The sequence below is a fragment of the Helicoverpa armigera genome, chromosome 10 (assembly GCF_030705265.1).
Source record: "Helicoverpa armigera isolate CAAS_96S chromosome 10, ASM3070526v1, whole genome shotgun sequence".
In the NCBI taxonomy this organism is placed as follows: domain Eukaryota; kingdom Metazoa; phylum Arthropoda; class Insecta; order Lepidoptera; family Noctuidae; genus Helicoverpa; species Helicoverpa armigera.
The window spans coordinates 12,562,362-12,574,411 of record NC_087129.1 but is presented as its reverse complement, the minus strand read 5'-3'; the positions used below and the strand labels follow the sequence as shown (position 1 = coordinate 12,574,411).

The 12,050-nt window shown below is 38.3% G+C and overlaps 1 protein-coding gene across 1 annotated transcript; it reads right to left on the bottom strand.

Moving 5' to 3' along the window:
- Nucleotides 1-3,594: 3,594 nt before the first annotated feature.
- LOC135117409 (uncharacterized) lies at nucleotides 3,595-6,968 on the bottom strand. The gene is made up of 3 exons (XM_064036640.1): nucleotides 6,654-6,968; nucleotides 5,178-6,059; nucleotides 3,595-3,773 (listed from the first exon to the last, which is right to left on the bottom strand). The coding sequence occupies exons 1-3, from the start codon at nucleotides 6,754-6,756 to the stop codon at nucleotides 3,595-3,597; spliced, it is 1,164 nt and encodes a 387-aa protein (XP_063892710.1). The 5' UTR covers nucleotides 6,757-6,968.
- Nucleotides 6,969-12,050: the final 5,082 nt, after the last annotated feature.

Sequence of the window (12,050 nt, the reverse complement as noted above, 5' to 3'; positions counted from 1 at the left end):
GTTAGGTGCAAAAAGTTTTCTTGCTAAAAAAAGATTAAATAAATTGGGTCACTGATGGGCATAATGAATTTTACTTTCGGTAATAATAACGCCCTGTGGCAGTCGGGTAAAAAATGTTAAACATTTTTGTTTCGTGATTACAAAGTACCCGTTACTGAACTTGAAATACAGCTATGTTTTCAACTTCTGCTAAACCCATGTCCGTCTATTTAATCTAAAACAAACTGAGTTACTTAAAACGCATTATAAAACTTCTTATCCTAATATTTTCCTTCATTTCTTCAAACAAAATCCATACAAAGAAAAATAACTAGTCTAAAAATGTTCTAAGCTTCACCGTCGGTGTGGCTAAGCCCTTAGTTCGGAGGGACCCGTCACGTGTCGGAGGAGGTTCGAGAGCTAGCTAAGCACGCTACACGCTCCACTGAGCTGGCAGCGTGACAGGTGGACTTTTCTATATAGACGGAGAATCCCCCAGGATAATACCTACTAGTAAATGCAAAAACCGTTTGTATTCCAACTCTTTTGTTGTGTCTCGCGATAAATTCTTCGCTTGATTAGATTTGTTTAAAAGCATCCACGCGTCAACATTTCCCTTTTCCAGAAAGCCTTAATATTTAACAACCATAATGTACATTTGGACGCAAAATATTGTTGACATTTCACCAACTTTGAATGAATTTGTTAAAAATAAATGCGGAACAGTCATGCTCAGAAATAGTACCGAACCAAAATTCGTAGCTAGCACATACCGCAAGCTGGATTACTGGCAGTTCTGACCGACACAGCTGGTCCAGAAGTATCCGACGTCAGATTAAATGAATGTTGGCTGTGACGTGACTCCGAATCCTTTGGTGCAAGCGGATTGATTCTGCGGTCACCATTACGGTATCCGTTCCACGTCGGTTTTTGGCTGAGCCTTTGTACACTGACCCGGAATATACACCACCGCTCACTAGCACACTATTGATTCATTTACGAGGTAAATACCGAACGTTCAATGAATACCTTTGATATTTTTCCCCGAACCCATATTTTTTTCCTGTAAAAAACAACGTAATTTCATCCTTTAACCAACAAACTGACGTCCAATCTTCCGTTGGGAAAAACTAATAAACGCCAGTCCATTCCACAATTTCATAAAACCCATTAAACTTGTTTTCGAATGTAAAACGTTTTGCTATAAAACGTGAGAAAAACAAAATGCAAATCGGTTATTTCGCGATGAAAAATAGATTGCGCAGTGTAATAACTTAGTATTGGGATTTTTGCTGTGGCAACATTATGAGCAGGTCGTGAAAAAACGGCTCTGCAGATAATTTTTATTCTAAAAATATAAATCTAGTGCTAATTTAAGTTAATTGTGCAATTAAAATAGATAAAACTATCAAATTATTGTTAAACTTAGTTTTGTTCTCGTGTTCGTGACGACGTTTGCAATTTCAAACAAGTTTATAATCAGCTGTTCAATGTGCCGGCTGTCAAAAGGATAAAGTTTGAATATTACTTCAAACCCGGGGAGTATAGTGTTTTTATTTTAATAACATTGTCGTGTACACAACATTACACCAACAATACACTACACCCAAAGCAATACACGGCTCATTGTTATGAGCTACTGTCATTGCAGTGCACACCGGCACAGTTAGTGTCTCATTCTGCCTTCAACTTGTGAAAACAGAATTGACGACGATAACGTTCGCCTACACACAATAACATTACAAATTACTCTGCCACCAATCAATTTTGCTGTAAAACCTTGACATTGCTGACCTACAAGATTGTACTATTTGATTGACCTTTATTACAAAAATCCCAACTTTGTATAATGTTGTTTACCACACTTATGCTTTAGCCTAGTATTTTGCATAACTGTGTAATCAATATCTAATTGTTGCAAACCTTCCCTATCATATACTTTCCCCTTTCTTTATTTAAAAATTAATAAAAAGCTTACCCTCCATTTTGATATAAAAAATATAATCTTATAGTCCACTTCTATATTTTCCAAATTTCACAAATCCCTATACCTTTACAGTCTATTTCCTTTGTTCACTAACACATTAATCAACATCTTTAAAGCTATTCTTTAACTTTTTAGGTACTAACAATACAACAATTAGAGATGATGACCCGTAGAGCCACAGTCAAAGACATGGAAGAAAAACTCAGAGCTGCGCTGAGGGAACTCGAGTCAACTAAAACCTTGTGCAAGCAGTTACTCCAAGAGAGGGATGACAGTGAAGTCGAAGTGAAGAACATAATCGACAAAAACACTTCCCTCAAGAGTGAGTTGGCCGAGCTGCACATACAGTACATGGATGTGCTCGACCAGTACACTCAGCTTCAACAAGAGATGTCCTCGTTCCATCAGTGCAGTGACACCCATGAATTGGCTTTACAGCGCATCACAGAATTAGAACAGGAGTTATGTAATGCCCATAAGGCTTTATCTATATTAGAATGTAGTAAGATTAATGAACAGGTTACTAATACTTGCAACCTTTTTGATGAGTTAGTTGCCTGTAGGTCAGATAAGGTACCATGTAGGTTAGCTGAAACTATTGACTTGACTGGTGATGATACCATTCCAATATGTCCTGTAGTTATGATGAGTCATAATAAATTAAAGAAATATATTAAAATCAATAAATTCATTAAACGGTCAAAGAGATATTTAAAAAAACAACATCTCTTAAAATTAAACATTTCTCTTAGGAAGGACCGTATTAGCTTAACTAAGACACTGAATTCCTGTACTGCTGAATTAGAATATTATAAATCTATTTATGAGATGGAAACCCAGCAGCTCCAAAACGATTTAAAATACAAGGAGTCTTTGTTAAAGGATATTTTAGTAAATATGAGTCTTCTCAAGACCAACTAAGCAAGCGGTTATTAGAGGCAGTGGAGCTGATGGACCTGGTGAAGTCCAACACAGAGAGGTATGAGTCTCTGACAAACAGCCTTTCATGTGATAGTGCAAGCCAACCATCACCTTCAATACCATTGCCTGATATATCTGTACCTACAACTGCTACAGAGAATATTCATATGCAAAATGTAATACTTTGCTCTTCACAGATGCATTGGGTGCTGGCTTTGGAAAAATTTTACACAATTACCTTAGCCATCACTTTACTAATCACAGTTACCATGACATAACTTTTAACCAAATTGTTGAGAAAATTAGCAGTACAACATTAGATAGTAATTCTATAATAGTTCTATTGTTAGGCAGTAGTTATGGTACAACAAAAGAGGACATTGTGAAAGGTATTGACACCTTACTTAGTTTGAATATGGGAAAATTAATGTTATGTGCTTTTCCTTATTCTGATAGTTTTCAGAATATCAAAATAAATGTATATTTAATTTAAACTGCACATTACACATGTTGACATGTTGTCATAGCGACAAACTTTTATATTTTGACACTAATAAGTTTATTAGTGATTTCACATTGATCAAGGGAGCAGTATCTGTTCCTGGTAGTTGCAGACACACTATTGCTATGTTGATAGCCTATAATATTGACAATATTATATCTAATATAATAAACTATAGGGTAAGGGACGAGGGTATGCTGTATAGTTACACTAACAGCACACTGATAGATTGTTGTATGATGACGTCGTGTACGAAGGGGGGTCCACAAATACTATCTACCACCACTACCACCACCACCAATATGTTAGAACATTCTAACCATATTGAACACACCGGTAACATAGATTCTTCTATGCAAGTTTTATCATTTGTGGAGAACACTCCTGATATAAATAATTTAAACGTTTATTTATCTATTCACAAAATATTTACATTAATTGAAAATAAAATAAACTTATATATATATACAACTTAAAACTAATATAGGGCATCAAAAAATTGCTCCTCATCGTTGTCACTGGGTAATGTACCCAAAAGACTGGCAGCATTGCCACGTTGGATGGCAATGCTCAACCTCTGTGCGAAATAAAAGCCAGCCTTTGGGTCCCGGGAAGTGTCAACCAGGCGCTGGGAAATATCCCTGGCAAGAAGGTGGGCGCTCGGACCCCACGGCCCTAGAGTTTCAACCCCAAACGGCTCAAACATGTAATTGCCTATAAGGTTACTATATTTGCGCCGCTTGAGGTTCTCTGCTTGTGCAGCGGCGGAGCCAGCACGACATGCAGTTCCGGGAAGGTGAGATGGCGCAAGAGTGTCGACGCATGTCGCGTCCCACACTAAAGTCCTACCCACCTTCCACGGAAATAGCGACATGCCGTCTGGTCTCTTGCCATCGTCGCGTGCCAAGCCATTTGGTTCGAGTACGGCTGGCACGCCGACGGCAACAAGAGCGCGACGGATCACGTCGTTTATGTTGGCATGTCGTGGTATGCGGCCGGCACTCCGGCTGCACGACAGGCCGTGGTGACCGAGGCTGTTGACAGCTTCCCCGCAGTGGCAGCGATGAGGAGAGCAGCATGGAGCACCTAGTCGGAGGCAAACGGCGAGTCTGAAGGTGGTGTCATCAAACATGGTGCCTGTGTTTGAGGACGGAAGTGCAAGAAGCCATAGACCCGACTCCCATTCACCCACAGCCAGTAGGCGCGCTCGCTCTGCAGAAGTCATTGACGTATCGATTAAACTTTTCCGTATTACTCTGCAGAGCGGCTCATCCCACTGTCTCTGAGAGGACAGGTTGGCGGGTAAGTCGGTGTTCGGGCATGCGACTTTCCAAGCGTTTAAAGCCTCAGTCAGGCTTGGCACCTCAAAATTGACCAGTGTGGTGGGTAATATTTTCCTGATCAATTTCTCAGTGCCATGGACCGAGGAAATAAAGGCTGGTAAACTTACACTGGAAATTTTACGGACGCCAAGTCCTCCCATACGGATGGGAAGAGTCGCTTGAGACCAAGCTCTGTCGTCCAAGGCCACATTTAAAATGGATGATAGTGTATGTCTTATAATTTCGTCGATTTTGTCCAATAGGTTGGTGTGCTTCCATAAATGGGAAGCACGCAAGTTATATGTAAGTTTTGGTCCAAAACAGCAGTACCGTATGATGGTGATGGCTGCATGCATATTAATTTTGAGTAGCCTTTCCGAAACATCATTAAAATTTTGAATTTTCTTCTCAATAAAATCCGAAAATGAATCTTCCAGTATAGGCGATCCAAGGAGGCAAAGAGAACTTTGGTCTATCGGTTTAATTTCAGGAGCTATTGTGAGGAAATTTTGAAGAATAGTCTGTCTGTCAGTCGAGTCGGGTATAAAAAGTTCACATTTAGATAGGTTGAGGTCGAGGCCAATGTCGTGGAATTTATCTTTTAGGAAAATTAAATCATTAAGAACAGTATCTCTGTTGCCTCCCAGGGTCCCGTCGTCGAGATACCACACGTTAAATTCAGAATTTAGCTGCCGAATAATTGGGTTAATCGCCAAACTAAAAATCACAGGCCCGAGTGGATCACCTTGTTGACAGCCAACAGCGGATTCTAACAGGTTGTTCCGATATAATAATTTTGTTGGGTATCTATAACATTGCCAAAGAAAACTGTAAATTTTGGGTATTTCTTTTTTGACTTCTGCCAGCAAGGTGTCCCTATTCACCGAGTTGAAGGCGTTCTTGATGTCAACCTTCAGGATGACATCTCCTTTCCCATGATTTAAATAGGTCGACAGGGCGTGTACGGCAGCCTCGCAGCCCCCTTTCGAGCCGTAACCTAGCTGCAGGGGCTGAAATTTTTCCGAAACTTCCTCACTACAAAATTTAGAGCAGATTTTGGCTACCATACGACGGTAAGTAGTCCCCACGGCAATTGGACGAATACCGCCATCCTTTTTGCGCAGAGCACATAGATTGGCTCCGTACAAAACGTCGATGACGGTTTCGTCCACCTTGCCGGAGAGCATAAGGTTGGTCAGGGCCGTAAGCTCCTTCAAAAGCGACTCACCTGCTTCCCCGGCGCTTGGGCAGGTGAGATCCTTTAAATGTTGCGGACTCAAGCCGTCGAGGCCGCCTGCAGAGCCGCATCTGAAGGAGCCTATGGCTGTAACCAGGTGTCGACCTGTAACTGTGAGGATATCTGTGTCCGGATCAGGAGGTTCGGGAAAAGAGAGGTCATCGGCTGGGGCAGGGTGTTTACTCTCCAGAGCGGAGAGTGTCTCTGGAGAACACGGCGCCACCACATCACTGCTGAAGAGAATTCTAGCAGCCCCCCGAATGTCACCTTCACTCAACTTTGATTCCACTAGGCGTGAAATATTTGAGCATCTTTGAGTCGGTAATTTAGTATCGAAATCTGTATGGCCTAAAGTTGTACAATTGTCTTTAATTTGTTTTGTTAGTGACTTTTTGTTTGCCAAACTTTTCTGAACATGCAGAATTCTATAGGGGAAGGTGAGCAATTCCTCCCAAGCACGTTGCGAGTTCTCTCGTGCGGCCAGGCGAACACAACCTGCCAAGTGTTGAGCAACCAGAGGCCTGGCTCCACGGGGAACCCGCTTTAATATTGGGACTGAATTTTTGAATTTCGATAGTTTTTGCCAAAAAGGATCGAGAGTTGGTGTAGTTGTGATAAGAGTTGGGTTTGGCGCGGTCACATTGGTAGGCCCTGGGCACTGGGATTTATGGACCTTCCCAATGTGTACGCTCAAACCCCGCTTACCTTTAAAAAAGCGTGCCTGGGGGCACAGGGGGCATCTCTTCACGGCATCCAGTGATACCGAAGATTGACCTTCACTTTCTACCACATCATTGTCGTCGTGCATCCGTTAGTTTTATTTATTTGCACTTAAACACTACAATAAATAATTATAAAAAACACAAGTAAACAAAATCAAAATCAAAAGTCAAAGTGACGGCCAGTGACGGGCGGCGTCTCGGTGGCGCTGTCAGGGGCCGCGCCGCCGCGCCGCGCGCCGGCTTCATTTCGGGGCAGGCCTAGCCGGCCAGTCTATGATGGTGCCACTAAGTTATTGAATACTCCAATCTTGTTCTGTACAAATGTATGTACTGGCAATGTTTTGACGTTTTTCGTATGAAACGTTATTTACATATTTTAGCGGGATTAGATTATTTTTATGGATAAAATGGGAACGTTCGTTGGTTTTTTGTATTTTCCAGGTCCCGCAAATACAATATAAATTATTATTCAGAACTATAAACACTTCTTGAGCGTTCCACGTTCCGTTTGACTTCCAGATTTGTATATTATACTAATTTCTCCACCAATTATTCTCTTCGTGACGGTTACCTTTTCGTAATTATTATTGTTTAGAAAAATAATTTCTGAGAAAAAAATTATAACCGGATTAACAGCGCACTTGTCACGCAAAATTTCATGAGGGTCAATTCAATAAATTAATGTAATTTAAACTAATTATTAAGACAACAGAAGATATTCCAGTATTTAATAATTTTAAAGATAGTAGCAAGTTATCTTCTGGCGACTTAGTTAGTTGTAAAAAACATAAGAGTGAGCAACATATTTTAAAACTTTTCAACCAAAATATTCAGAGTTGCTCTTCTAAACTTCTTGAAATAGAATTAGTTTTAGAACAAACCAAGTTTGATGTAATTTGTATTACAGAACATTGGCTGAAAGATTATCAAGTAGAATCTATTAATTTTGAGAATTATTCTGTAGCTAGTTACTTTAGCCGGAAATCCATGATACATGGTGGCTCCTTAATATTAGTAAAAAATCCTATTAAATATAAAGTAAGAAAAGATATAGTTGATATGTCAGTGGAACATAATATTGAATTGTCCTGTGTTGAGCTAGATAAGCATGTGATAGTGTGTGTCTACAGACCACCGCAACACCAGAATCTTTGTGTATTTGACTCTGTCATGGAAGATGTCTTGAAAAAAGTCAGTAGCAGTAGTAAGTCAGTCATTATATGTGGCGATTTCAATATTAATATTTTAGAAAGTAATATTGTAAATTCGAGTTTCTTAAATCTTTTTAAATCATTTAATATGCGTAACGTTTTCGAAGAACCTACTAGGATAACACCAACTACTGCTACTTGTATAGATAATGTTTTTTGCAGCTGTGAGTACCTACATAAGGAAATAGTGAATTACTTGCCCTCTGATCACAGCGGACAAGTTGTCACTTTTCGCACTAACTCTCCACCAGAGAAAACACAAATAAAATTTAGGGAATATACTTTAAAAAAAATCGATAAATTCAATCAAACTTTAGGTGATAAACTGTGTGCACATAGCTTAAATCTTAAAAATTCAAGTGATATTTACGCCGATTTTTTCTCTATATTAAACAAACAATTCAACTTAGCTTTTCCAGTTAAAACTAAAATGATTAAGTCCAAGTTCTTATTTAGTGACTGGGCAACTCCTGGTATTCGTAAAAGTAGACAAAAGCTGTTTGAACTTTATGGTTTAAAGCCTTATAGCACCGATCCAAGTTTCCGTGACCACGTCTCAAAATATTCGAAAATATTTAAAAACGTTTGTAAACAGGCTAAATCTATTCATATTAGAAATAAAATAAAAAATTCTAAGGATAAAATAAAAACAACTTGGACAGTAATTAATAACGAAACAGGTAGGCGAAAAGTTCGCAAAACTGATTTTAGCCTAGAAACTCATAAAGGCCTCATCAACGGTAACCTTGAAGTAGCTCAAGAGTTTGAAGCATTCTTCACCAAAATACCTTTCGAAACTACAAAATCATTAAATTCTTCAACCGCCGTATCTATCGATTTACTCAAAACCAATGTAAAGCCATGCTGTTCAGTATTTAAATTTCAACATACCAGCCCCGAGGCTGTTGTTAAGGCCTTTAAAGATCTTAAAATAAAATCAACAGAAGATCTTTGGGGTATGTCTGTCAAGGTGTGTAGGTCAATTATTGAAACTATTGCACCCTATTTAGCTTACATCTTTAATGTTAGCGTAGACCAAGGCGTGTTTCCTGATCTAATGAAACACAGTAAAGTAGTACCTTTATTTAAATCGGGAAATAGCAAAGAATCAAACAACTATAGACCCGTTTCTGTTTTACCGGTTCTCAGCAAGGTATTCGAAAAGTTGATGCTTGCACAAATGTTGCGCCATTTCAATAAAAACTTCATTTTTCATAACGAACAATACGGTTTCACCAAAGGTCGCTGTACAACCGATGCTGGTGTAACTTTGATCAAGCACATCTTTAAGGCTTGGGAGGAAGCTGAAGACTCGATTGGAATTTTCTGCGATCTCTCAAAAGCGTTTGACTGCGTAAATCACGAAACGCTTTTGCAGAAGCTAGAGCATTACGGAATCAAAGATACATCCCTTCAGTTATTAAAATCGTATCTAAACGATCGGCAACTTAAAGTTCAAGTAAACGGCGTAAATTCACTGGGCTCAATGATGGCAATGGGCGTACCACAAGGTTCCATATTAGGTCCATTCCTCTTTTTAGTTTATATTAATGATTTGCCCTATCTATTTGATAATCAACCTAGGATGGTGTTGTTTGCCGATGATACCTCTCTTATTTTTAATATTGATCGACGTAGACGTAACCTAGACGACGTAAACAATTCCATTATCCAGGTTCAAAATTGGTTCAACGCAAATAACTTGGCTCTTAATGAAAAAAAAACAAAATGCATTCGATTTTCATTGCCAAATGTAAAAAGTAGTGAATGTGACATAATACTCAATAGTCAAAAACTAGAATTTATAAATCAGACAGTTTTCCTGGGAATCACTCTTGACAAAAAACTACAATGGGGACCCCACATAACATCTCTTGCGGGTCGTCTTAGCTCGGCCGCCTATGCTATTAGAAAGATGAGGCAGCTAGCGGACGTAGAAACAGCTAGACTAGTATATTTTAGTTACTTCCACAGCATCATGTCGTACGGCATTCTGCTGTGGGGACGAGCTGCTGACATTGAATGCATATTCATCTTACAAAAGCGAGCGGTCAGAGCTATGTACAACTTACGTGGTCGTGAATCTCTTAGGGAACTGTTTAAAAAAATTAATATCATGACCGTACCTTGCCAATTTATTTATGAAAATATCATGTATGTTAGGAAAAACTTACATTTGTTTGATAAAATATGTGATAGACATAATTATAACACTAGAAATAAAAATAAGTTAGCTATCCCGCAGTTTAGATTATCTAAAGTACATACATCTTTCATGGGATATTGTGTCAAATGTTATAATAAAATACCAGACAACATTCTGGAATTGAATGACTTGCGGTTTAAAACTCATATAAAAGCCACACTTTGTAAGCAAGCATATTATAAATTAGAAGATTACATTCAAGATAAAAATGCTTGGAAACATGCTGGTCCTGCTCCATAGGACATACTGACAATATCTAATTAATTAACAAATTAAAACTACACCAGCAAATAAAATTGTATTCATCTTTTGATTATTTGTTTGTAACTTTGTACCAAAATATAAACCAATTTGTAAATGTGAACACCATGTAGCATTTTAATTGTCACTTTATCCTCATTTGTCTTTGCGATTCTACATGATCTTCGCATGCTTTTACTGTATGTATCAATACATACAAACTGTAATACTATATTATTTTTAAAAAGAGTAACCATGGAGTTTCTTGCCCGTTCTTCTCCATAGGAAGCTACTTTTGGAATGGGCAACTAGAATCAAACTTAGTTATAATTTTGACGTTCATAAGTGCTTGTAAAGGCCTAAATGAAATAAATGATTTGACTTTGACTTTGACTTTGCAGTAAATAGGACGAGCGAAGACGCTATATTGAATGTTAAGATAGTTGCTACGATGGGTTGCTAGGGCAAAAATCCACTGAGATCATTGAACTTGTGTTGTTTTGACATCGACGAACCCATTTTATTTATTCAATATTTTGCAAATCAGTTAAAATAAGATGAAAATATTTACAATCTTTTAGAACAATGTTATAAATATTTTCGCCGTTCCACTTTCGTTATTCTACTAAACTGCTTGCATCATCTCAAGAGTAATCTAATTCAACTGATCACATAGAAACAGTAGGATTTATCTACATATATCCCCTATGAAATTCTCCTTATTCTAGAATATTCCGGCAGCGCTGGCAACACAGCATAACGCTGTTAGCTTGGCGCCAGCAACGATTATTAACACGAAGTCGAGTCGTTTGGCTACGACGGCACTATGGCAACACTGTTGTTCTGTTGTTACTTGTTAATCTCCACTCTTATTACTATTTAGGTTTATGCTTTAATCTTGGAAATGGCCTCGAAGCCACGGGGAAGAATACGCCGTGCTTTTAGTGTCTTAAAATGTAATTTGAGAAAGTATCTTTGTAGGTAAACTTTTAGGATCTTGCCATGCAGGCTTTAAGTCAGATAACCCACAGATAATAATCAGATAACTCCATATTATGGAGCATAACTTCAAGCAAGAACCTGTGCATTCTAGATAGTCGTATAGGTAATGTGAATCGATTGTCAACCATCTTTAATAATTGGCTGGTAAAAACCTTAATTAAAGTTTCAATAGCTCCTGAATGACCTGATAAAATAACGCTATTATGGGTAATTTTCTGAGGTTTTCGCAAGTGTTTGCCGTCGATCTCCTTGAAAAGCAATGTGCTCAGTAATAGGTGCGTTGTCGGCAATTAGCTGTGTTAGTGTTAGTGCTCAGACGGTAGCGAGTACTGACCTCGCGATCGCGTGACTGCCAAGTACAGTCGGCGCAAGAAACTATTGAACTAGAAATTAAAAAGCTTGAAACTTAAAATGTATGACAATAAATGTTAATAATGTTAACATTATCAGCACAATAAATAGTTGTCTATTTAATAGTTCACCACAATTTAATATTTACATTTCGTCTAATTCCAAAAGGAAATAATTAGATACTAAATAACGTCCACATCGATATCATTCTGAACTTTAATTGCGTCGAAGTTTGACATTTCGATAATTAACATTTGCAAAATAATCTGATAACGATTGAAACCAATCATTATCTAAAATAACTGAACTCACATTACCGAACATTTCGCGTACTGGCTTTTGCCTCATAACAGCCGGTGAATCAGTAAAA

Bases quoted from the DNA above. Each gene is read 5' to 3' on its own strand.
- LOC135117409 (XM_064036640.1), bottom strand. From the start codon at position 6,756: ATGCACGACGACAATGATGTGGTAGAAAGTGAAGGTCAATCTTCGGTA. The intron at 6,060-6,653 runs GTAAGCGGGGTT...ATATCCTCACAG, and splicing joins CCAGGCACGCTTTTTTAAAG to TTACAGGTCGACACCTGGTT. The intron at 3,774-5,177 runs GTTCTCTTTGCC...TATTTATATCAG, and splicing joins AATTAAACCGATAGACCAAA to GAGTGTTCTCCACAAATGAT.